Source organism: Hyaena hyaena, unplaced genomic scaffold (genome assembly GCF_003009895.1).
Source record: "Hyaena hyaena isolate Hyena2069 unplaced genomic scaffold, ASM300989v1 scaffold_13, whole genome shotgun sequence".
Taxonomy (NCBI): Eukaryota; Metazoa; Chordata; class Mammalia; order Carnivora; family Hyaenidae; genus Hyaena; species Hyaena hyaena.
Genome location: NW_024080645.1, coordinates 1858326 through 1881091, shown reverse-complemented (window position 1 = coordinate 1881091; position 22766 = coordinate 1858326). Strand labels below are relative to the sequence as shown.

The following is a 22766-nucleotide window of genomic DNA, read 5'->3' as shown; positions in this document are numbered from 1 at the left end:
CTGTTTCAGTCTGTGACTCCCTCTCTCTCTGACCCCCACCTGTTCACGCTGTCTCTCTCTCTCCTAGAAATAAATAAAAAAAAAAAATTAAAAAAAAACAAAAAAAAATTAGAAAAGGCCCAAACAATTGAATATTAATGTACCGTGTGACTTTTGGGCAGAGTATCTCACTGCTTTGGCTCAGCGACCATAGATCTGATGCTCAGCCGTCTCTCCGACCTCCTAGAAGCCTCTTGTTCCTCTGATCAGTTACCGGCCCCCCACCCCCCACTTCTCCGTAGGTGCCCACGCCAGGGCGCAGGAAGCTGGGCTTACAGCCTTCCGGGGGGCTCGCCCTTGCTCACTGCACTCCTGTCCAGAGGGAGAATCAGAAAGGCATCAGGCACCTTCGTGGTATAAATTGTGACTTCAGGTACTGAGTGAGTAAGCAAAAATCAGAAGCGCATAGAAAGGACTGAGGTAAAAATAATGGGGAAGACGGGCACCTGAGTGGCTCAGCTGAGCATCCGACTCTTGATTTCAGCTCGGGTCATGATCACAGGGCTGTGGGATCCAGCCTTGCACCAGGCTCCGTGCTGAGTGTGGAGCCTGCTTAAGATCCTCTCCCTCTGCCCCTCTCCCCCACTCACATTCTCTCTCTCTCTAAAATTTAAAAAAGAAAAATCTGTTTTTAGTGTGGAAGATCACAACCGGTGCCTGGAGGTGGCCTGTGACAGATGAGGAAACTGAGGTTAAACAAGTGAGGCCAGCACCTCTTCCTCTGCCTCCCAGGCCTGGGTTCTTTCCATGGTATTTTCATTGCCTTCCCGAGTGAGTGGGAGTGTGAGACTCTCCAGAATCCTGTGCAAAAAGTCGTTTCTGGAACTTTGTTAGTCATTGGTTTATATAAAAATTAAAACTATAGCTGGATTTATCAGCTAGATTGTTTTATTTAAAGCCATATAACAGTTTGCACATTTCTGCGTTAATTTTCATCAAAATTTATGCAGTGAACTTTTTGTGAATACTCCGAGTGTGGGAGCGTCATAAATTTCTATGCTCAATCAGACCTCCGATGTGTGGGGTGGTTTGGGGAGTGGAAAAGAGCACTACGGGGCTGGTGAGGAGGCCATTTATTCCTGTCCTACTTCCCTTCTGGGCGGTTGAGTTGTGACTGCAGACCCTCTAATCTTAGGGAAGTGAGATAGAACATTAGGAGGCCATCAGGCAGGAGGCTGCCGTGTCAGTCCTACCCGTAAAGCCATTTCACTTACCTGAATGGAAAAGGGCAAAGAAATGTGCACTAAATTTCCCAGAAATGTGAATGAGATTTTTAAAAAAAGTAGACTCAGGTCCTCGGCTCTCTTCTTTTTTAAAGTGATCAAGATAATGGGATTTGAGAAAACCCTGGGAATTTTAAGAGAAATGAAAGCTGCTAGGTCAGGGCCAGTAAAAAGTTTAAGGGACTAATTTTGCTTTGTCCAGATCTCTACTGTCATAGATTATGTCGAATAAATTTCTAGAAAAAAACCAGACTCCTGTCTCTGCAAATGCGTTCTGGGAATGAGGAAGAGCGGAAAGAAAGCCAATCCAGAGGTGATCAGAGTGGACGCAGCCTGGAAGAGCCAGGCCGAGGGGGAGGACAGAGAAAGATTTAGGCTGCGGCGTCTGGGTTGAAAGACCGCTAGGGTGCTCTCCTCTAGGAGAGGGTCTGCTGCATCAGCTCCGCCAGCGGGCGGTCTGGGTGCTGCCTGGAGACGTCAGCGGCGGCATGTCACACGTTACCGGGTTAGAGGTTACGGTGGCGTCCAGCCTGGTGCTTTTGTCCTCTGCAATTTAGCGTGGGCCATGGGGAGTCTGAGAAATATCATCTCTTCTAGAATCAGTGAAAACCTGACTGGTACCCTGGTACCACCCTCTCTGTAGATCTCTCTTGCTTCTAACCAACCATCCCGACCTCTGAGGCTCCACATTCACGAGGGATTCCAAATCCCAGAGACATTCCTAATAGACTCACAGCACAACTGACCATTGTTCCCTGAGAATTTATTCAACAACGAATGTTTGGATGCCACGCTTAGTCTGGGGATCCACTTACGCAAGAGAACCAAGGTCGCTGTGCTCACGTTGGGGGGTGAGGGGTAAGGGGTGAGGAGGCGAGTGGGGGTGGGGGAAGAAAGGGAATAAATCCGTGACTTCAGGCTGTGGCTGGAAGATGGACTGCTCCTGGGGGACCGTCCCAGGCGCTTGCACCGCTTCTCCCCTCTCACCCACATTCTGCACTCGGGGCTGAGGCAGCCACAGGACCAGCTTCATCAGCAGAGCCTGCTGGCTCGGAGCCCTGTGTGCTCTGGCGCAGAGCCACCGCTCCAACACCCTGGAACTGCCCTTTGGCCCACTTCGCTCTCCAGACACAGCCTCATGGATGATTCGTCCTGACCCTTGAAGCAAGGGCAGAGGCTCCTTTTTAAAATGCTTCCTTTCCTCCTCTGCTGTCGTCTATTTTAAAAGCCCCAGTCCGGGGGCACCTGGGTGGCTCAGTTGGTTAAATGACTCTTGATCTCGGCTCAGGTCAGGATCTCATGGTCAGGAAATCGAGCCCTGCTGCAGGCTCTAAACTGTCATCCTCTCTCTCTGCCCCTCCTGTGTATGTTTAAATCTTACTGTTCTGACAGTGCAGAGCCTGCTTGGGATTTTCTCTCCTCCTCTCTCTGCCCCTACCCCCACAAGTAAGTAAACCTTAAAAAAAAGAAAAGAAAAGAAAAGTAGAGGCGCCTGGGTGGCCCATTCGGTTAACCATTCGACTTCGGCTCAGATCATGATCTCACAGTTTGTGAGTGCGAGCCCCATTTTGGCCTGTCTGTTGTCAGTACGGAGCTTGCTTTAGATCCTCTCCGTCTCTCTCTCTCTGCCCCTTCCTTGCTCGCTCTCTCAAAAATAAATTTTAAGACATTTAAAAAAAGTTAAAAATAGAAGTCCCAGTCGAATCAATAAGTATTGAATGTATCACATATTTATTGCTCCTTTTGGAGGCTTGCCGTATGACTCTTTCCTCTCTTTCCTGACCTCTCATTTCCTGCATTATTATATCACAGATACAGAATTGATTACCAAGGATCTATCAGAAAGCTCCATCTCTCCCCACCTGCCCTTTTCCTATTGCCTGCGGCATACAGTTTAGCAGAGAGTCAACAATAGAGAGAATTCTACCAACAACAAGGAAAATAAGTTTGTCTCCCCATTATCCATTTTATTAGTTTTTAAGTAAGCTCTAAGCCCAACAGGGGGTTTGAACTCAGGACCTTGAGATCAAGAGTTGCATGCTGTACTAACTGAGCCAACCAGGAAGCCCCCACCACCACCAATATCCATTTTAAGGGGCTCTTAGATAATCTGCGAACTGTGGCTTCCACCACTCTCCTCCGTCTTTGAAGCCAGGAGCTAGAACTTGGGCCCTCGGCTGATTTGTTACTAAGGAAGGGACGAGATGTGATTGTTTGTGGCTGTTTGCATGCTGTCGATGAGTAAGAGGATCCCGGACAGCACTAATGCTGTTCCAGACTTGGCAAGATCCAGTTAGCTCTTGACGGCATATTCCAGTGGCATCTCAGACCAGGTGGGGTTCAGTAAACTTCCTTGAAATCGGGAATTTACAGAGGTTGAAATTGCTCCCTCAAAGCCTAGATTGTCAAAGAGTCAACCTCCAGCTGTGGTCCTCTTCCCGAGAGCAATTTAGCTGAAGAATCAAAGAGTAGTACATTTGGGTGAACTCTGTCACCCTGTGTAGGTTTAAGTCTTACTGTTCAAAATCCACTCTTGATAGTAAATAATAAGGGACGAGGGAAATGGGTTAAAAAAAGCCCCACAGGACACTCTGAAAAAGGAACCAAAGATGATAGAATTTTAGAATTCACGAGTTTAATGACCTATATTCCAACACCTTCTTTCTGGAAGACAGGTGGTGTTTTGTTTTGTTTTTTGGGTTTTTTGTTTGTTTTGTTTTGAGAGCTGGGGGCCAGAAGTGTGTTACAGAACCGATAGTTCATGGCTCTGGAATCATAACGCCCCTGTGCCTGGATTTCGGTCTGCTCTGCAGTCCACCTCCTAGTGGCTCGATCTCCTTACAGCAGTTAGGATAGTTCAGGGGGCCTTGGCTCAATAACCATGACAACTGGCTGACTCAACGTTCTCTTCCTCTCTGCCCTCCTCTAGTTGGGAGGTGTTAGTAGCATTGCCCAAGGCTCCTCGGGAACGGTTTGTGCTGGGGGAGACACTCAGAAGCCTGGGCTCTGTGGGACCGAGGCAGCATCCACTGGCGTTGAGTGCAGGGCCCAGGAGCATCTGTCTTACCTGCTTTGTTTCCAAGAGTTCAAGGAAAGAAGCTGAGGGTAAGGGTGTCCTGGGAATTTTACTGAAGATGGTGAGGCCGGCAGGGAAACCACTGAGGGAGGGATGGTTCAAGGTGAATGACCAAGAGTGTGCGGTAGATATCCCGGCGCACTGGCTTTTCCAGAACGCAGCTGAAATAGCTGGTTTTAGGAGGGACTGCTTTCTTCTTAGCTGAGCATTCAAGGACGGACCGGCAGATAACGCTTGCTTAAAAAGAAAGGAGTTAATGCAGAACTTTTTCATCAAAACAAACCAAAAAGACTAATCCTGAAACTTATTCTTTTGGTCTCTTTTGGATCTTCATTTAGGAGCCTTTTAACTTCATCTAAAACCTCTTATCTCGTAAAGCTACCCTTATTTCTCATTTCTTACCCTGAACCCTTGTAAGAAGCATCAGTCTTGACAAGTAGGCTGTGGGGCAGCTCCTCCCAATGGGACCCTAGGGAGGGGCCGCTAGTCCTTGACATTCACCCTCCAATGTTGAGGGCCTTCTGTTGAGGGAGCTGGAGGCCCCAGGCAGCCTGGGCCTTGTCACTGGCCATGAGAGGTAGGGACTGACCCTGCGAGTCTCAAGCGGAGAGCTTTCTTATGGATCTGGGACTCTGCTTTGCAGCGTGAAGAGCTATGACGGCAGTCAACAAGGGCCCAGCCTTGCCGGATGGAGACCTCCCTGTAAGTAACTTGGGCCTTTATGAGAAGGGGGGGTGGTCGAGGGGGGAACTGACTGGAGGAGGAAGGCGCAGGGAGGACCACTTCAGGGGGCTTTAGGACAAAATCTGTCTAGATTATATTCACCTTTCATTGACCATTATGTCTTCATTACTCTTGCCCTCACTGCCTTTTGCAGGGGGCTCTTAGAGGAGGGAGTGGGGCAGTGCCTCCTGAAAACTAAACACCTTGGAGAAAAAGAACAGAAATATTGGCTGAGAGGGAAAGGAGGGGGATGGGAACTACTTACCGAGTTCTAAACGCTGATGCGAAGCCCATGCTTGTCCACCCAGGCGAGATGTAGATTCGGATGCTGAATCTGTATTCTGTAACTCCGGGGTGTTGTGCATCTTCTAGTTTATGTGAATGGCATTTGTGTAACACTCCCGAGTTACATGGTCACGGCCTGTGCGGTATGTGGGGAGGGGTTCAGGGAACAGTGTTCCTGGGGTTTTGTGTCCAGCCTGGTTTTCACTGTGACTTGGAGTGGTTTGACACCTGATGCCTCCACGTAAGGCCTCTCTAATTTAGGTACAGTTCAGAGAGTCCACGAAACTTAAAAATTGTGAGCCCATATATTGCCCATCTTGTCCCAAATTAGGCTTTAACTAACCTTTGCACTCAGAATCACCATGTGAAGTTTTATATTAAATCATAGAATGCGGGGGCACCTGGGGGCTCAGTCCCTTAAGCTTCCGACTTCAGCTCAGGTCATGGTCTCTCCGTGTGTGAGTTCGAGCCCCGCGTCTGGCTCTGTGCTGACAGCTCAGAGCCTGGAGCCTGCTTTAGACTCTGTGTCTCCCTCTCTCTCTGCCCCTCCCCTGCTTACGCTGTCTCTCAAAAATGAATGTGTTAAAAAAAAAAAAATAAGGCATGGAATACAGAGGCATAAAATGAACACGAGCATAGGGTCAGGATTGACTCTCTTTGGCTTTGCCTGAAGCAACCTCTGAGAAGTCTGTCCAAATATTAAAGTATTCCCTGTTCACAGCCAGCATCTTTGTCTAGTTCAGATTTCAAACTCGCCTCCAAACTGAAAGCTAAAACGCTGCAGGCTGCTGTTACGAGCCTCCTCGATGGGTCTTCTAACTCAGCCTACAAATAGAAGAGCCCAGGCCCTCGCCTCCGGAGCAGAGCCCTGTAACAGGGGCACATCCCAGCTGCAGAGAGAGCCCCAGCGCCTGGGTCAGACAGGGGGAGCTTTCTCTTTGGTCACGTGGAGGATTCCTAGCATTCCTGCGAGGGGACCGAAGTACAGAATGCCCCTCGCTAGCCACTCATCAGTGCTGTGGCCAGTCCTGCTCATCTGCACCCTCACTTACTCCTCCGCCTTGCGACACTTTGAAGCAAATCACAGATGGGCCATTTCAGGCTCGAGTTGCAATCCTGACTTACCGCTTACTAGCTGGGTGATCGCAGGCAAGTTGCTTCACATCTCTGAGTCTTTGTGTCCTCCCCAGCAAAGTGCTAGACCTCAGAGGGTCGCTGTTAGAATTCAGTGAGGCCTTGTCAGCAAAGCAGGCTGATCAGCGCCCTGCATTTAAGGCACTGAGGAAACGTTCCCTCGTGCGGGCCTGGAGTCCACTTTCACTCAAACACCTGTGTTTGTTCACTGAGCTTCCCAGGCGACCTAAAGTATAATTAGGTGACTGCTGCCATAGTTAAAACACATTAATAATAACATGGCACCCCAGTAACGAGAAGTGACGGTTCCACTGGACCCCACATGCCCAGACCACATCTGGAATGCTGTCTTCAAGTCTGAGTGCATGTGTTGAAGGGAGGCAGCACTAAACTGTAGCAGGTCCGGAGGGGACAGCAGACCAGCGTGCCAAGCTAAGTTAGGACCTGGACCTATTGAGCACGGGGGAGGGACCACCAAAGGCAGACATAGTGCCTTCAAACACTCGAAGGGCCAGCCCATGACTGATGAACTAGCTTTACTCGGTGCTGTTCCAGAGGACAGAGGGTGGAGCAGTGGGTTAAGGCACACTGCAGCTCAGCACTGCTGTCCAACAAGGGCCACGGGCCACTCTGGGAGGGGCAAGACCCAGCCAAGGAGACATCCAAGTCCAAGTTGGCCAGAGAGGCTATGAGCAGGAGGCGTTCTTGCTGCAGAGGCTCCTGGAGACCTCAGCTTCCGTGATTCTGTGCAGCGGGGCAGCTCTAACCTCATCCCTCGTAGGCGCGGCCCCGCCTGATTCATTTATTCAGCCGAAATTACCGCGCAGGCTTTAGGCTGGGCGCTGGAGACACAGAGAGGACAGTGGGCTGGGAGAGAGAGACAGGCACACACATGATCACAGCACCGTGTGATGCATGTGGAGACAAGCCGGGAGGCAGTGGTAGCTTCTGACGTGGCAGAGGAAGGTCAGGAGGCCTCACAGAACCGGTGATCCTCGAGCTGTGTCTTGACGGAGGGGCATTTTGCCAGACAGAAAGGTGCGTGGGAGGGCAGGGAGAGTGTGCACAGGTGGGGACCGCCCTACGCAGGCGGGGGGTGACGTCCCAGTAGCTCTCCAGAGCCCGGATCGTGGCCAGGAGAGCATAGCCGACTGGCTCTTGCGTTCCGTCTCTGGCCCGGGTTCCTCCTAGCTCACCTGGACCCAGGCTAGCCTCACCAGTGGGCTCCGTGACCCTGCGCCGCCTTCCCCAGAGGCACGAGAGGGCAGAGGACTAACTCGGTTGCCTTCCCTTCTTCCACACCAGGAGCAAGAGAACGTCCTGCAGCGAGTCCTGCAGCTGCCAGTGGTGAGCGGCACCTGCGAGTGCTTCCAGAAGACCTACGCCAGCACCAAGGAAGCCCACCCCCTGCTGGGCTCTGTGTGCAATGCCTACGAGAAGGGTGTGCAGGGCGCCAGCAGCCTGGCGGCCTGGAGCATGGAGCCCGTGGTCCGCAGGCTGTCCACCCAGTGTGAGTCTTTGCGGCACTTGCAGCCCGCCATCTGTCCCGTTGACGGCTTGCTCGTCCGTCTGCCGACATGTGCCTTCTTGTCTGTCTGCCTTTCTAACCACCTACACCCCATTGCACAGTCTTTCGTCCGTAAATGTAGATGATGCAGCAGCAGATATAGGGACAGACATCTCTTCTCCTCCTTATATGTCTGTAGCCCAGCATTTTCTCCAGGTCACATGATGGGCCAGAGTCAGCAGGGGAGGGGACGGGCAGAGCTGTGTGGGCAGTGGTGGGAGTGAGGCTGTGGTAGACCAGACCCTCACTTTGGCCCCACGTCTGACAGCACCAGGAACTCTACATAGGGAGGGGCTTCAGGGCGGGGGGAGCAGAAGGCATGGGAGCTCTCTGGGCCCAGTAGCTGATGGGACCAGCCGGTGACAGTCCATGCGGCTCCTCCTACAGACCCACCCCTATTCATATGGTCCTGCCTCGTTTGTAAATACTGTCTCCAAATCAAGGCTCTCTCGCTCTCTTTTTTTATTCCAGTATAGTTAACATAAAGTGTGACGTTAGTTTCAGATGTACAATACAGTGATTCACTAACTCCGCATATCACCCGGTGCTCATCACAACATCCGGGCAGGGCTCTTGACAAGGCGGAGGGAAACCCCAGCCTCACCAAGACGTCTAGGGCCTCCCACCATCCCGATTAGAGATTTATGGGTGTCTGAGGATTCTGCCCTGGGCCGCCCCGCCCCCCCCCCCCCCCCCCCCCCCCCCCCCCCCCCCCGGGGCCCTTCACTTCCAGTCACAGCAGCCAACGAGCTGGCCTGCCGAGGCCTGGACCACTTGGAGGAAAAGATCCCAGCCCTCCAGTACCCTCCTGAAAAGGTGAGCCCCCTTCCTCTTCTCTAATGTGCCCAGTGCTCTGTGGTCCCGCCTCTCAGGAGGAGAAGGCACGGGCTCACGGTATCATGACTGTCAGTCTTTCATTCCAGTGCAGGCGCCCCCTAAGCTTGGGGGTGCCTGCCTGCCCCTAAGTCCACACAGCAGGTTTCCGCCTCTCCCTGGGGCTCCAAATGAAGGCAGCCTTTCCGGAAAGCAGGCACGGCCCTGGGGGCAGACTCAGGAGCTTAGAGTGGGTCTCAACTGCTTTCTGATCCCACCGCAACCCCAGCCCTGCCCCAGGACATCTGGTCGGCCTGCACTGGGCCACTTGGTAACTATAGTCCCCTAAGATCACGGGTCACACTCCTCAGATCGCGGGGTTTTAGTCCCATGTCCTTGAGATGTGGACCATGAGACTGAAAAGGTCACTTTACCTAGCTTCACTGGAGATTTGCTAGGTAAGGGCTTTGGGGACTAAGCTCTATCTCACTGACCAACGGTCTACTCATCCCACAAGTATTTCCTGAACCCCCACCCCATGCCAGGGGCCATAATGCGACTTGTGGGGCCTTCCCATTTAATCCTTCTGTCCGTCCTCTGGGACAGGGCGGGGATCCCCATTTTACAGATGAGAAAGCTGGTGACTTTTCCCTGGCCACACAGCCTAAGTGGAGGCCTCGTGAGAGCAGGTCTGTTTGGCTCAGAGGCCTGTGCTCTTCACGTCTTTCCGGATGAAGGGCTTCTGTGTCACCAAAGAGCTCCCAGGCTAATAGGAGAGAAAGAGAATTATTTCAATACGGAACTGGTAGCAAGAACAGCCACATCTCTGAGTCAATATAAACGCAGATGGGAATGTGAGTGGTGTTCTGAGGGAAGGACAGAGAAGGCATTAGAGGAATTTGTGTGCGTGAGAACACCCAGACGGGTGTCATCAAGGAGGTGGCCTTTCTGGGGGAAGGACAGTTAGGATCTTGATAGGTGGAAGTGGGGACGAGGAAGCCAGAAGGTCCATCCACAGGGAGAAGTGGAGCGCTTTCCCTTTAAAACCCAAGTTAATCAAGAGGCCCAGATATTGGTGCCGGTCCCCGGGGCCTTTATTTTTTAAGTAAGCTCAACAACGCCCAATGTGGGATTTGAACTCATAACCTCGCTATCAAGAGTCAGAGGTGCTCTGCTGACTGAGCCAGCCAGGCGCCCCTTGCCTGGGCCTTTAAATGAGGCCTTCCTGGGAGCTGGGCTCAGGGCCACCAGACCCACAGGCCTGACCCCCCTCCCCGCTTCCCCCAGATCGCCTCTGAGCTGAAGGACACCATCTCAACCCGCCTTCGCAGTGCCAGGAATAGCATCAGCGTTCCCCTTGCCAGCACTTCGGACAAGGTCCTGGGGGCCGCTCTGGCCAGCTGCGAGCTCGCCTGGGGGGTGGCCAAAGACACGGCCGAGTATGCTGCCAACACCCGGGCCGGCCGGCTGGCCTCCGGGGGGGCCGACCTGGCCCTGGGTGGTGTCGAGAAGGTGGTAGAGTACCTCCTCCCTTCAGCCAAGGAAGAGTCAGGTATCTGCCATGAGGGGGGGCTGGCAGACCACCCCCCACCCGGGAAGTGAGTCCCCTCCCCATGCTGCCTGGGAATTAGCAAGAGGCAGCCAGGGCTCATCCAGCCGCTGCTTCTGAAACAGGGAAGGCCTGGCGAGATGTTAGGCGGAACCATCCACATACAGTCTCCTCTCCCTGTTTGTAAGTGGGGCAAGTGAGTGACCCGAGTCGCCAGCAAACTTGTAGTGGAACCGGGAGCACTTCCCAACCCTAGACAGAGCCCAGCTTCCTGAGCCCTTCTCTGACCAACTTTCCTCTCTGTCCCCCCAAATCCCACCCAGCCCCTGATCCAGGACACCCGCAGGTCCAGAAGCCTCCCAAAGGCAAGCGGAGCCTGGTGAGCAGGGTCGGTGCCCTGGCCAACACCCTGTCCCAACACACCTTCCAGACCACATCCCGGGTGCTGAAGCAGGGCCACGCCCTGGCCATGTGGATCCCAGGTGTGGCGCCCCTGGTGAGTGTCTGCCCTGAGCCCTGGCTGACCCCCAGCCTGGGTCCCTCCTGTCCCCTCCCTACGGCACCCCTGGTCCTAGGAACATCCCCCCTCCAGCCTGGCCTGGGGATCCTGGTCTAAGAACAAGAGGCCTTAAGGGGTGAGGGCCAGTCCTCTGGGCTGCAGGACGTGAGCCGAGGGCAAGCCTGCCTTGCTAGGGTGTCCCTTCCTGTCCCTCTGAGTCCCCCCCCACACCCGAATTCATCCCACTAGGGGGCCTCCTGCCTATGAGGGAGCAGGCGTCCCCAGCTGCTGGGCTGCTATCCAGACACTAGGGAGTGTCCCCTGTGAATAGGCCAGACCCCAAGCCCCTTCTGCTGGGGAGAGAGCGCTAGCCGGGCTGCATCCCTGACCACCCCCAGGTTTCAAAATTTCCCTTCCAGAGGTTTCTCATTTGCATCCTACTTGCCCCCAGGGTAAAGCTGCCTTTTCTAGGCAAGATTAGGGCTAACTCCCCACCATACCCACTCCCACCTCTGTGTATTTTAGCAGAGATAGACCGCATTGTTTTCCTAAGGACCTTTAGTAAGAAACGGAGGCCAAATAAAGGAAAATAAAGGAAACACAAACAATATTAAAGCGTAAAGGCCAGCAAACAAAAGAGCCACTTCTCAGCCATCATTTGGGTGGCACTTTTAAAAGCGTTGTCAGCCCTGACGCATTCGTTTAAGCTAACGTTTGCTGAGACCGTGCTATGCACCAAGTTCTGTGGCTCCCTTCCGTCCCCTGCACCCGGGGGGGTCATTGCCCAGCAGGGGCTGAGACAGACCCGTGTCCCAGCCTTACATGCAGCAGGGAGAGCCTACTCTACTGTGTAGCCTCATGGACCCTGTTCACGTACAGCATGGGGGTGTCCCCTGGAGGTGTATGCTGGGTGTTCGTAGAGCTCCCTAGGGTTCAGAGGGAGCCCAGCTGTCCCTCAAGGGGACACCAGCACACCTGCCCAGGTCTGTTTCTGACCATGGAGCACCGGGTTCCTCTTGACTTTTTCACTCTTTAAAGATCTCCAAGGAGTATCTACTAAAGCTAAACACACATACCCCCTAAGACCCACCAGTTCCACCCACCAGAAACGAGAGCTTATGTGCCCCAAAGACACATCGAAATGTTCCTATCAGGCTTTATCCTTAGCCAAGAACTGGAAACAACACAGGCGTCCGTCCATGCACCGCAGGACCCGTGAATTGTGGCATCCGTGCGTGGGGGCCACAGGGAAGGGAAGGAGCTATTGTGATGTGCAAGCGCACGGCTGAACCTCACAGCACGGTGTTGCATAAAGGAAGCTATTGGTGAAAGAAAACACATAGAATGAGTCCATTTATATGAAGTTCAGAAATGGGCAAAACCAAGGCATGGTGGTAGAGGTCAAAATGTGGTCCCCCTTGGGGGCCCCACCTGCGTGGGGGGCACAGGGAGACTTCTGGGGGGTTGAAAAGGGTCTGTGTCCTGATCTGTGGGAGTTACGCAAGTGTGTGCTTAGGACACCTCACAGAGCCGCGCTATGATGTGCCCCCTCCAGGGATGGAAGTCATCACCCAATAACAAGTTCTAGGACAGTCGGCTGGGGCTGACCCCGGAGGGGTGGGGGTTTGCGGGCGAATCCAGCAGCCTGTGGCCTTCCTCCCCTCCCCCCCCCCCAGAGCAGTCTGGCCCAGTGGGGAGCGTCGGCGGCCTTGCAGGTGGTGTCGCGGCGGGAGAGTGAGGTGCGGGTGCCCTGGCTGCACAGCCTCGCCGCCACCCAGGAGGAGGACCACGGTGACCACACAGACGGAGAGGAGACGGAGGAGGAAGAGGTGGAGGAGGAGGAGTCCGATGCCGAGGAGAACAGGCTCAATGAGGTAAGGGGGCGAGAAGCTGAGCGGGGACCTGGACACCCCGGGGTCCCACAGCCCAGTGGGGGGACGAGAAAAGAGGCATGGGGTGAAACAGGGGTCTCTGCCCCCAGAGCTCCGAGACGTGGTGCCCGCCTGCTGCACCGCCCACCTCACCTGCGGGCAGCCTCTGTGCCCGTCTCTCGCTGACCCGCAAAGTAGGCAGGGCGGAGACCGTCGACCTCATTCTGCCAGTGAAGAAGCAGGTTCAGAGAGGGGAAGTGACCTGCCCAAGGCCACACAGCAAGTGGCAGAGCCAGGCCTACGATTTTTTCAGTTTGGTGTCCCCGTGCTTTCCCCTCTAGTTCTGGGGGGGTGGGGCGGGGGGTGGCGAGGAGGGGGAGGGCCAGGGGAGCCGCTGCAGGAGGTGCTGACCTAGCTCTGGCCCCCAGGTGGCAGCCCTGCCTGGCCCACAAGGGCTCCTGGGCAGCGTGGCCCACACCGTGCACAAGGCCCTGCAGAGCACCGTGTCAGCCGTGACGTGGGCGCCCGTGGCCGTGCTGAGCTCGGCAGCCAGGCTGCTGCACCTCGGCCCGGCCCCCGCTGTCTCCTCCAGCAAGGGGAGGGCCATGTCCCTGTCGGACGCCCTGAAGGGCGTCACTGACAACGTGGTGGACACGGTGGTGCACTACGTGCCGGTGAGTCCCGCCCCAGGGGCCTGGGAAGCTCTGACCCGGCTGCAGTGGCCTTCCTGTCCCCAGTCTCCTTGGCGGTGCTCCTGATCCTCAGGGCCCCAGGAACATCGTGACCCACGACGGCCTTGACTGGGGGCCCTTGCCAGCCCCCAAGAGTATAGAGACGGAGACTCTAGCTAGAGACCTTTCCCCATGTCCCCCCTGCCGACCATCAGTCGGGGTCGCGGGTGGCCCAGCCCTCACCTCAGCAAGTGAGGAGGCGCTGCTTCCTGGGAAGGGGCTGGAGGGAGGTGTGCAGGGCGCCTGGGGGCTGGGCTACGATCCAGGGCACAGCGGCTGCTGCACCCCCATCCTGGCACCTATCGCCAATAGGAAAAAACTAGGAAGCACCAAGACTGTCTCTTTGGGCGTCCGGGGGCCCCCTTCCCAGAGCGCGCCCGTTACAGGTTGTGCCAGCTCGGGGCTGCCAGTAGGGCGCCAGGCCCCCCGGACCTAGCAAGCCTTGGGGGCCGGTGTGCTGAGCCACTCCCTTCTGGAGAGGCAGGCCAGGGGTCCTGGCAGCCAGCGTGCTCACCCTGGGCCCCAGCTAGGGCCAGGCATGGGCACCCTCCCCCGGGCCGAAGCGCGCACAACTCCTCCCCAAGGAGAGGTGGGGAAGCCACTCTCTTTCCACCGAGGGACCCCTGCGGGAGGCTCGAGGCGTCCAGGAACTTTGGGAGGAGGGGATGCCTGCCTTGCATAGCGTCTGGCCCGTGGAGACCACTGGAGAGGGCAAGACATCATTGGTCTCCCCTGCGCCTCCCGCCTGTGTGGCGGGGCACTGCCCAGTCCCACACCCTAGGCGGTGCCCCCCCCCCCCCCCCCGCCCGTCCAGGCCGCTCCCAGAGAAGCTGTGGGTGGGAGGCACAGGGACAAGGGCCAGGCCGGGGCCCTCACACGGCTGCCTTCAGCTCCCCAGGCTGTCGCTGATGGAGCCCGAGAGCGAATTCCGGGACATCGATAACCCGCCCGCCGAGGCCGAGCGCCGGGAGGCGGAGCGCAGGGCGTCTGGGGCGCCGCCCGCGGGTGCGGAGGCCGCGCCGCGCCCCCCGCAGCCCCGCAGCAGCCTGCGGACGGCGCGCAGCCTCGGGGGTCCCGGGCCGGAGGACAGGGCGGACGCGCCCGCCGCGCCGCGCCCGGCCTTCCCGGCGGTGCCCCGCGAGAAGCCCACGCGCAGGGTCAGCGACAGCTTCTTCCGGCCCAGCGTCATGGAGCCCATCCTGGGCCGCGCGCAGTACAGCCAACTGCGCAAGAAGAGCTGAGCCGCGCGCGTCCGCCCGCCCGGCCCCCGCCCGGGCCCCCGGCCCCCGGTCCCTGCCCCCATCCCCACCCCCCCACCCCCCGCCCCTGGCACCGGCGGCGGCGAGGCCCCGGCGGGCTCTCCAGCCAAGACACAGAGCCCGCACTCCCAAGGGAGCGCTGACTTCTTCCGAGTGGAGCCCCAGCCTCCTCCCGCGGCGCTGCCGAGGCGCGCACCTTCTTCTTAGCACCCTTCCGGGGCCTAGCTGTCAGAACCTATTCTTAAGAAGCATCCGAGCAGCAGCTTGCTTTGATTCTACGCCCTGTGTTTGTTTTACCAAAGGATTAATTGCCTGACTTGATGTCTCACGTCTTTAACCAGACTGGTTGCCAAAGGGCATTTGTTTCCAAAATGCAGATCCAGCCTCTGCAGACAAATCTTAAGCAGGAGTTTCTGACATCCGTTGAAGCCCTGAGCTCGGAGATCCTCCCCTGAGTATCCAGGCTCTGCGCAGACCGCTTTGAAGGGGGCAACAGTTAGGTGCGAAGGCTGTCGTGTGTTTCTATAAAGAGTAGCCTCCGGTTCCTGAGCACCTGGGACTCTTCCCAGGCTGAGCCCCGGCCTGCGCGCTGTAGCGCCACCTTCTGGCTCGCAGCCTTCCACCTGCGCGTTCACGCTTCCGTGGCCTTTTGAACGCTGCCGTCCCAGCGCTGGGGGACAATGGTGACCTTTCACCTGGCTGAAGTCTAACCTGGATAGACCATATGTATGGCCTCTGTCGCCACAGCTCATTCCAAGCCCTGTTTTTGAAAATGTCCATATTTGGTAAATCTAGGGAAGGCATACAGAAAACTAAAAAATTCAAATATTGCAAAAGGGGGTGTGTCTTCCTCACTGAGTTCTCCAGTTCTCCTTCACAAAAAGCACCGTGTTGTCAGTCTCTTGTGTATCCTTCCAGGTACAGGCTGTGCGTGTGCAAGCCCACCCTGCACACTCCCCGCTTTGTTCACACAGCTGTGGGATGTTAGCCTGTAACAGGACATCTGAGAGATCCTGTCTATCCCTATCATAAATCCCCCTTGCTCTTTTTAATGGCCACCTAGTAAGTGCTGCGTGACACCGATGTGCTGTCTTTGGCTTAACTAGTTTCCTAATAATGGGCTTCTAAGTTGTTTCCATTTTTTTTTTGCTCTTGCAAACAGTGCTACAATAAATGTCTGTATACAGAATGTTTTGTGCTGATGTATAGACATATCTGTCAGAGACATTGATAACTTGGAACCGGGGCATGGTGGGTAAAAGAGTATGTGCATTTTACATATTGTTAGATGATGCTAAGTAGCCTTCCAGACCAAACTCGGATTTTCTTGTTATCGTCATCTGCAGCTGTCAGTCCTTTTAAATGTGTACTTATTTATTTTGAGAGAGAAAGAGAGAGTGTGTGTGTCTGTGTGTGTGTGTGCCCCTAAGGGAGGGGCACAGAGAGAGTAAGAGAGAAAGTCCCAAGCAAGCTCCTCTCTCTCAGCACAGAGCCCAATGTGGGGCTCAAACTCATGAACTGTGAGATCATGATCTGAGCGGAAATTAAGAGTCGGACACTTAACCAACTGAGCCACCCAGGTGCCCCTCTCTCAGTCCTTTAGGATGTCCATATATACGTTCCCCATAGGTCCCCCCCCCTGACCTGTGAGCACCCTCTCGGCCCCCACTCTGTTGCACATCTGAGAGCCCAGCTTTCTGGCAGATCTTTGGTGTAATGAGTCGTTGGCCTTGATCCATGGTTTTGGAATCCGAGGATGCCCAGAATGGAGCCGGTGGACGTGCGCATGTGGACACGGCCAGGACTCTGAGCTAGGCTTGGGCACCCCACCCCACCTGTATAATCCGCACCACCTCCAGCAGTTCCCTGGGGAGGGAATGCAATCTGGCAAGAGGAGCCCTTATAAATAAGCTGATATGTGGGGCGCCTGGGTGGCTCGGCGGGTTAAGTATCCGACTTCAGCCCAGGTCACGATCTCACGGTTTGTGGATCAGAGCCCCGCGTTGGGTTCTCTGCTGACAGCTCAGAGCCCCGAGCCTGCTTCGGATTCTGTGTCTCCCTCTCTCTCTGCCCCTCTCCTGCTCATGCTCTGTCTGTCTCTCAAAATTAAAATAAGATTATCAGTAAAAAATGTTTAAATAAATAAATTGGCTAGTAGGACGGGCTAAAGAGATAGAATGCAGCCTGGCCCTGGCAGGGCTCCCCTGGCCAGCTGCTGGAGCAGTGACCCCAGGCCTGGTGTGCGGAGAGAAACGCCCTCTCGGCTGCCAATCACAGCACAGGACGGACCCTTCCCCTGCCCACCCCTCAATGTAAGAGGCAGAACGTGAGCAGTGCTGTTAGAACGTCCTGTGCAGTCTCCTTCTCTGAAACATGAGAATGATTTCACCAATCATTACCAACCTTTGTTACATTTACGTGCATGACGGTCCACGTTTGGTCTCCAGCTTCTTCACTTTCAGAGTCTGAACGAATCTTTTTTTAATATTTATTTTTGAGAGGAGAGAGAGAGAGACAGACAAACAGACAGCAAGCGGGGGAGGGACAGTGAGAGAGGGCGGGACAGAGCATCCGAAGCTGGCCCCACGCTGTCAGCACAGAGCCCAACGCGGGGCTCAAACTCACAAACCACAAGATCATGACCAGAGCCGGAGTTGAACGCCCAACTGACTGAGCCACCCATGTGCCCCTAAATGAATTGTTTTGACCGCTGTGGTAACAGGCTTCTCCATATCATTTGAGCTCAGGACCCCGGCTGCTTTAGAATATTTGGGACCAACAGTGTAACCCTAGAGCATATCCGAGAACACGGGGGTTTCACAACTTTTCCCAAATGCTTGCATTTTTATCGCATTATTGCATATATCGAATTATATTTTGAATTCTATATCGCAGAAAGTGCCACAGCTTTTGGCCGCTTCTGACGGATAGAGGCTCAATGGGGAGACTTCATGATACGTTGACCAGCCTCTCTTTATCTTTGAAAAATCTAGGATGTGGTAGAGAGTGACTCCTGTCCTAGAGCTCTCCAAAGAAACAGCCCCAACAGGTCTGGTGGTATATATATAAATAAATACCAACAGGAAGTGTACATACACACAGAGAGAGGGATTCATTACCAGGAATTAACTCACACAGTCATGGAGGCTGGCGAGTCCTGAGATCTACAGGGTGAGCCAGCAAGCTGGAGACCCAGGAGAGCCAATGGTTTGTTCAAGTGCAAGCCCAAGTTTGTTCAAGGGAAGGCCCGAGAGCCAATGGTGTAGTTCTAGACCAGTCCAAGAGCTGGCAGGCTCAGAACTCAGTTTGAGTCTGAAGGCAGGATAAAAGCCAAAGTCTCAGTGCAAGGAAAGTCAGGCGGGAAAACTCTTATTTGGGACAGGGTCAGCCTTTTGGTTTTATTCAGGCCTTCACCTGATTGGACGGGGCCCACCCACACTGGGAAGGGAGATCTGCTTTCCTCAAAGTGCGCCAATTAATATGTTAATCTCGCTCAAAAATGCCCTCACAAAATCATCTAAAATAATGTTTGGCCAAATATCTGGGCATCCCATGGCCCAGTCAAGTCGATATATAAAATGATGGGGCCCTCACACTTCCAGCACCATGCAGACTCATGTACACATTCCAATCCATCATAGTCAGCCCACCCTTTTGCCGGTGGCTACTTCCGGGGGGCAGCCCTCAGCTGTTTGGCACATGGGATGTGAGGGAAGCTGCTCTTAGGGCTCCTAGGAAAAGTTCCCTTGATCCAAGGAGCGTGCCTCTTGATACAACACTGCCTTCCTCCTCTGAACGTTTTTATGGTTGAAGGTGATAATGGCCAGAGAAATGGACAGGCTAGTAGGTCCTTTGTCACACTGCCGCTGACTCAGCCCGCCCCAGAGCCCTCCTCCCTCTCAACTGTGTCTCAGCTGAGATAACAAACGGCCTTATTGTTCAAGCCACTTCAAGTTGTGATTTGCGTTCTTCGAGCTTGAGGGCTTCCTAATAGAGATCTCTCTGAAGAGACCTGGCAATTTCTGCAGCCTTTAATTACACTGCCTGCCTGGGACAGACAATCTTCTACAGACATAATAAATTCAGTTTCACTACTACATCAGAGTTCCATCTTTCTAATGACATTTAAAGGGACAAATATGTTTTTAGATTTTAATTAAAATTCAACCATGCACGATGCTCCTGATGCAATCCATCCATCAGAGGTCACAGAGGTGAAGACACTGCCTCCTTCAGGGGCACGTGAACATCTCCTGGTGCCAAGTTTCCCTCAGCAATGACTACAGTGTTAAATGTGAGAAAAATGCAAAACTTAGAACTGAAGAAGCGTTTTTTGTTTGTTTTTTTTTGATGTGGGAGGTAGACGTTTCTTCTGGGTTTCTTTTTGGTTGGGGGGGGAAGGTCGGGACTGAGAGTGGAAAACAGAGATGACCAAAGAAGGGACCCTGAGCTGAGGATGGGATTGCCTGGCATGCAGATGGGGGACTTGACTTCTTGAGCATAAGATGTCATCAAGAGGATGATCCTTTATTCTCCAGAGGCGCCCTATGCCCTCTCTGCCACTCTGTGCCCGCAAGAGGAAAACACGAGCCACCATGACCCGTATTTCTGCTAATGCAAAAAGGTTTTCCTTCCTTTTTTCAATAACTGTTACCACAAACTTCTACAGAGTGATGGTGTCAGGCCTGGGGCCGAGGACAAGGGCACAGAGGTAAATAAGGCACACTCCTTTCTTTCTTTCTTTTTAAAATGCTTTTATTTTTTTCTGAGAGAGAGAGAGACAGCGTGAACAGGTGAGGGTCAGAGAGAAGGGGAGACACAGAATCCAAAACAGGTTCCAGGCTCTGAACTAGCTGTCAGCACAGAGCCCGACGCGGGGCTCGAACCCATGAACTGTGAGATCATGACCTGAGCTGAAGTCAGACACAACTGACTGAGCCACCCAGGCGCCCCTCTTTCTTTCTTTCTTTCTTTTTTTTTTTATTAAAAATGTTTTTTAATGTTTTATTTATTTCTGAGAAAGAGAGAGAGGCAGCATGAGCAGGGGAGGGTCAGAGAGAGAGGGAGATACAGAATCTGAAACAGGCTCCGGGCTCTGAGCTGTCAGCACAGAGCCCGACGCGGGGCTCGAACCCACGAACCGTGAGATCATGACCTGAGTGGAAGTTGGATGCTCAACCGACTGAGCCACCCAGGCGCCCCAAGGCACACTCCTTTCAAGGAGCTCTCGGTTTAGCAGGTAAAGTGGACAAGTGATAATATGTGTATCATATATGTGTATGTAATATATAAGTATGTGCTTGTATATCGTAGGGCTAGAGTCTGAATGTGTGTGTCCACCTGCAAGTTCAGACGTTGAAATCCTATCCCTCAAGATGATGGGACTGAAGGTGGGAACTTTGGGAGGTGGTCAGGTCATGAAAGCGGAGCCCTTGTGAATGCGGTCAGTGTCCTTATAGGAGAGACCTCAGAGAGCTAGCTTGTCTCTTCTGCCATGTGAGGGCAGACGTGGGCCCTCTGGGGCATCCAGGAAGTGGGCTCTCATCTGACACTGAATCTGCCAGTGGCGTGATCCTGGACTTCCCAGCCCCCAGAACTTGAGAGATAAGTGTTTGCGGTTTATAAGCTGCCCAGTTTGGGGCATTTTGTTCTATTAGCCTGAATGGACTAAGACATATCGAGAACAAGAGTTGGAAGGTACCCTCCGAGACATCGACTGTTCTTACCTGCCTCCTTCATATTTTGTACTCTATTATTATTTTTAAAAATGTTTTAATGTTCATTTATTTTAAATTTTTTAAAAACATGTTTATTATGTTTTTGAGACAGAGACAGAGAAGGAGTGAGGGAGGAGCAGAGAGAGCGGGAGACACAGAAACCAAAGCAGGTTTCAGGCTTCGAGCTGTCAGCACAGAGCCCCACATGGGGCTCGAACTCACAAACCGTGAGATCATGACCTGAGCCGAAGTCGGATGCTTAACCCAGAGTCCCCTATTAGTATTATTATAATTGGCATGTGTTACAGAGACAGGAGGGAGACCAGTGAGGGGGCTCTGCAGGGGTCCAGGTGAGGGACAGTGGTGGCTGGGGGTCCAGGGCGTAGAGGACAAAGAGCTTTCCCTGGACTGGAAGCTACGGAGAAGGGGATGTAAGGGCTCAGTGGTGGACAGAAGAGATGAAGACCAGGACGGCTTGAGTGACGGGGTGGATGGTGGGGGGCACACTGGAAGTGATATTTGGGGGCAGAGCCCAGGGGAAGCCCCTGCCCAGGTAGATGCAGGATGAACAGACCCTCTGCAAGGCCGCCACGAGCTGTTCACCCAGCATAACCTCCCTAACTGGAGAGGTTGGCTAAGACCCCACAGGGAACCTCACCTCCAGCACAAGCGACTGGGTGCCAGTGCAGCCTGCAAGCCTACGGGCGGTCACCCTGCTCATCACAGCTGGGGGCTTACAAGCCAGCGCCATGGGGCCAGGCCTTGTCACGGCCTGTCCTGGGTGAGGCGCCCCGGGAGGGGGGTGGGCAGCTCCATCCTGTTCTCTGTCCGGCATTCTAGAAGGTGAAATAGCAGCTCCCTGGCGGCTTCATCCATCCACCCCTTACCGGGGTCACTCTGGCTCTTGGCAGACAAGGGGCCCAGCAAGGCTCTTTCTAGTGTGAGTGCAGAGGGTGCAGCCAGGGCCCGTTCACACAGGGTGGAGAGGGCCCCCAGCCCAAGCTCGAGAATCTCATGGGGGATGGGTCCTTCTCAGCTTTAGAAGGGGTGCTGAAATCAGGGAGAAAAGCGGGGCGGAGGCTTCCTGGGGATGGGGAAGGGAGAGAGATGCTGAGCTTTCAAGGGGCGTCGGCAGTGCTGGGATAGAGGGGTAATTAATCATGGCGGGAGGAGAGAAAGTCTGCACCCGAACGAATGAATTAATGAATAAATAGTAGCTTATCTTTAGTCCACTGTTACACAGCATCTATGGTGGGAAAATCCACTCTACTCTCGCGGAGCGAAAAAGTCTCCTAGTTAGTTTTCGTCTTCTCACCTGTTGCAACTTGCATGGTCGGATTCAGGAGCCCCGCTCCATGAGCAGGTGGGCCTCTCCAGCTGGGAGAATCAGGCCGGCCCTGGTGGTCGCTGGGACCCCAGAATTCGGCAAGTCAGCGCTGGAATCCGGCGCCCTCGGACAAGGCTCCGCCCAATCCCCGCCCCTCCAGCCGCGACCCCGCCCTGTCTGCGGACCGACTCCACGGCGCCGCCCGGCTCGCGCCTCCGCCCCCGAGCGCCCCGGCGGGCGGAGTTGCGGGTGAGGGGCGGGATGTTTTGGGGGGCGGGGGTCCCGATGACGGCATCGGAGCGCGCCGCGCGGAGGCTCGGAGCCTGAGTGCACCGCTGGGGGACTGTGCTCCCCCCCGAGCAGGTGGGTGTGGGCCCGAGAGGGGTGGAGGTCGAGGTGGGGTGGGGTGGGGGGAGGCGCGCGCTCGCCCTCTCCCTGCGCAGGCCTGCGCCGGGTGGCAGCGGGAGCCGGCACTTGGGGAGCCCTGACCCAGCACGAGGAGCCTCTGTCTTTGCATACCAGCCTCCTGGAGGCCCCTCCCTGAGCGGGCGGGGGCACCCCCTTCCCTAAGTCGGGGGCCTGAGGCCAGCATCCCGGGCCTGGCCGGGAGGAGCGAGCGCAGACGCTGGGAGAGTCGGGTCCGCGTTTGTAGTCACTTTTCCACACTCCAGGAGCTCCTGTGGCGCGCCCGCCTCCTGCCGCGCCGGACCGCACCCGCGGAGTTGTCCCGGCGCCTTGGGTGCGCGGAGTACTGGGCCCCGAGTACTCGGGGAGCTGGAAGAGCTCGGGGTGCCGGGCGCGCCAAGGCGCCCACTGTATTGCGCGATAGTTACCGCGGTGTCCCCAGGGCCCGGCACCCAGCAGGGACTGGAGGATTGCGTGAAGGAACGAACGAACCGTTACATGTGCTGAGAAAAATTCTGCAGTGACCATCCAAGTGCTGTGGGCCCGGT

At 54.8% G+C, this 22766-nt stretch overlaps 1 protein-coding gene across 1 annotated transcript in view; it reads left to right on the top strand.

Moving 5' to 3' along the window:
- The window catches only part of PLIN1 (perilipin 1), a 28841-nt gene extending 14081 nt beyond the window's left edge, over window positions 1–14760 (top strand). The window contains exons 2-9 of the mRNA XM_039257597.1: window positions 4982–5040; window positions 7786–7990; window positions 8781–8863; window positions 10148–10412; window positions 10733–10905; window positions 12585–12782; window positions 13208–13453; window positions 14401–14760. Of these exons, the coding sequence (XP_039113528.1) occupies window positions 4993–5040; window positions 7786–7990; window positions 8781–8863; window positions 10148–10412; window positions 10733–10905; window positions 12585–12782; window positions 13208–13453; window positions 14401–14751 (1569 nt within the window). The 5' untranslated portion in view covers window positions 4982–4992 and the 3' untranslated portion in view covers window positions 14752–14760. The remainder of the gene's footprint in view (window positions 1–4981; window positions 5041–7785; window positions 7991–8780; window positions 8864–10147; window positions 10413–10732; window positions 10906–12584; window positions 12783–13207; window positions 13454–14400) is intronic.
- Window positions 14761–22766: the final 8006 nt, after the last annotated feature.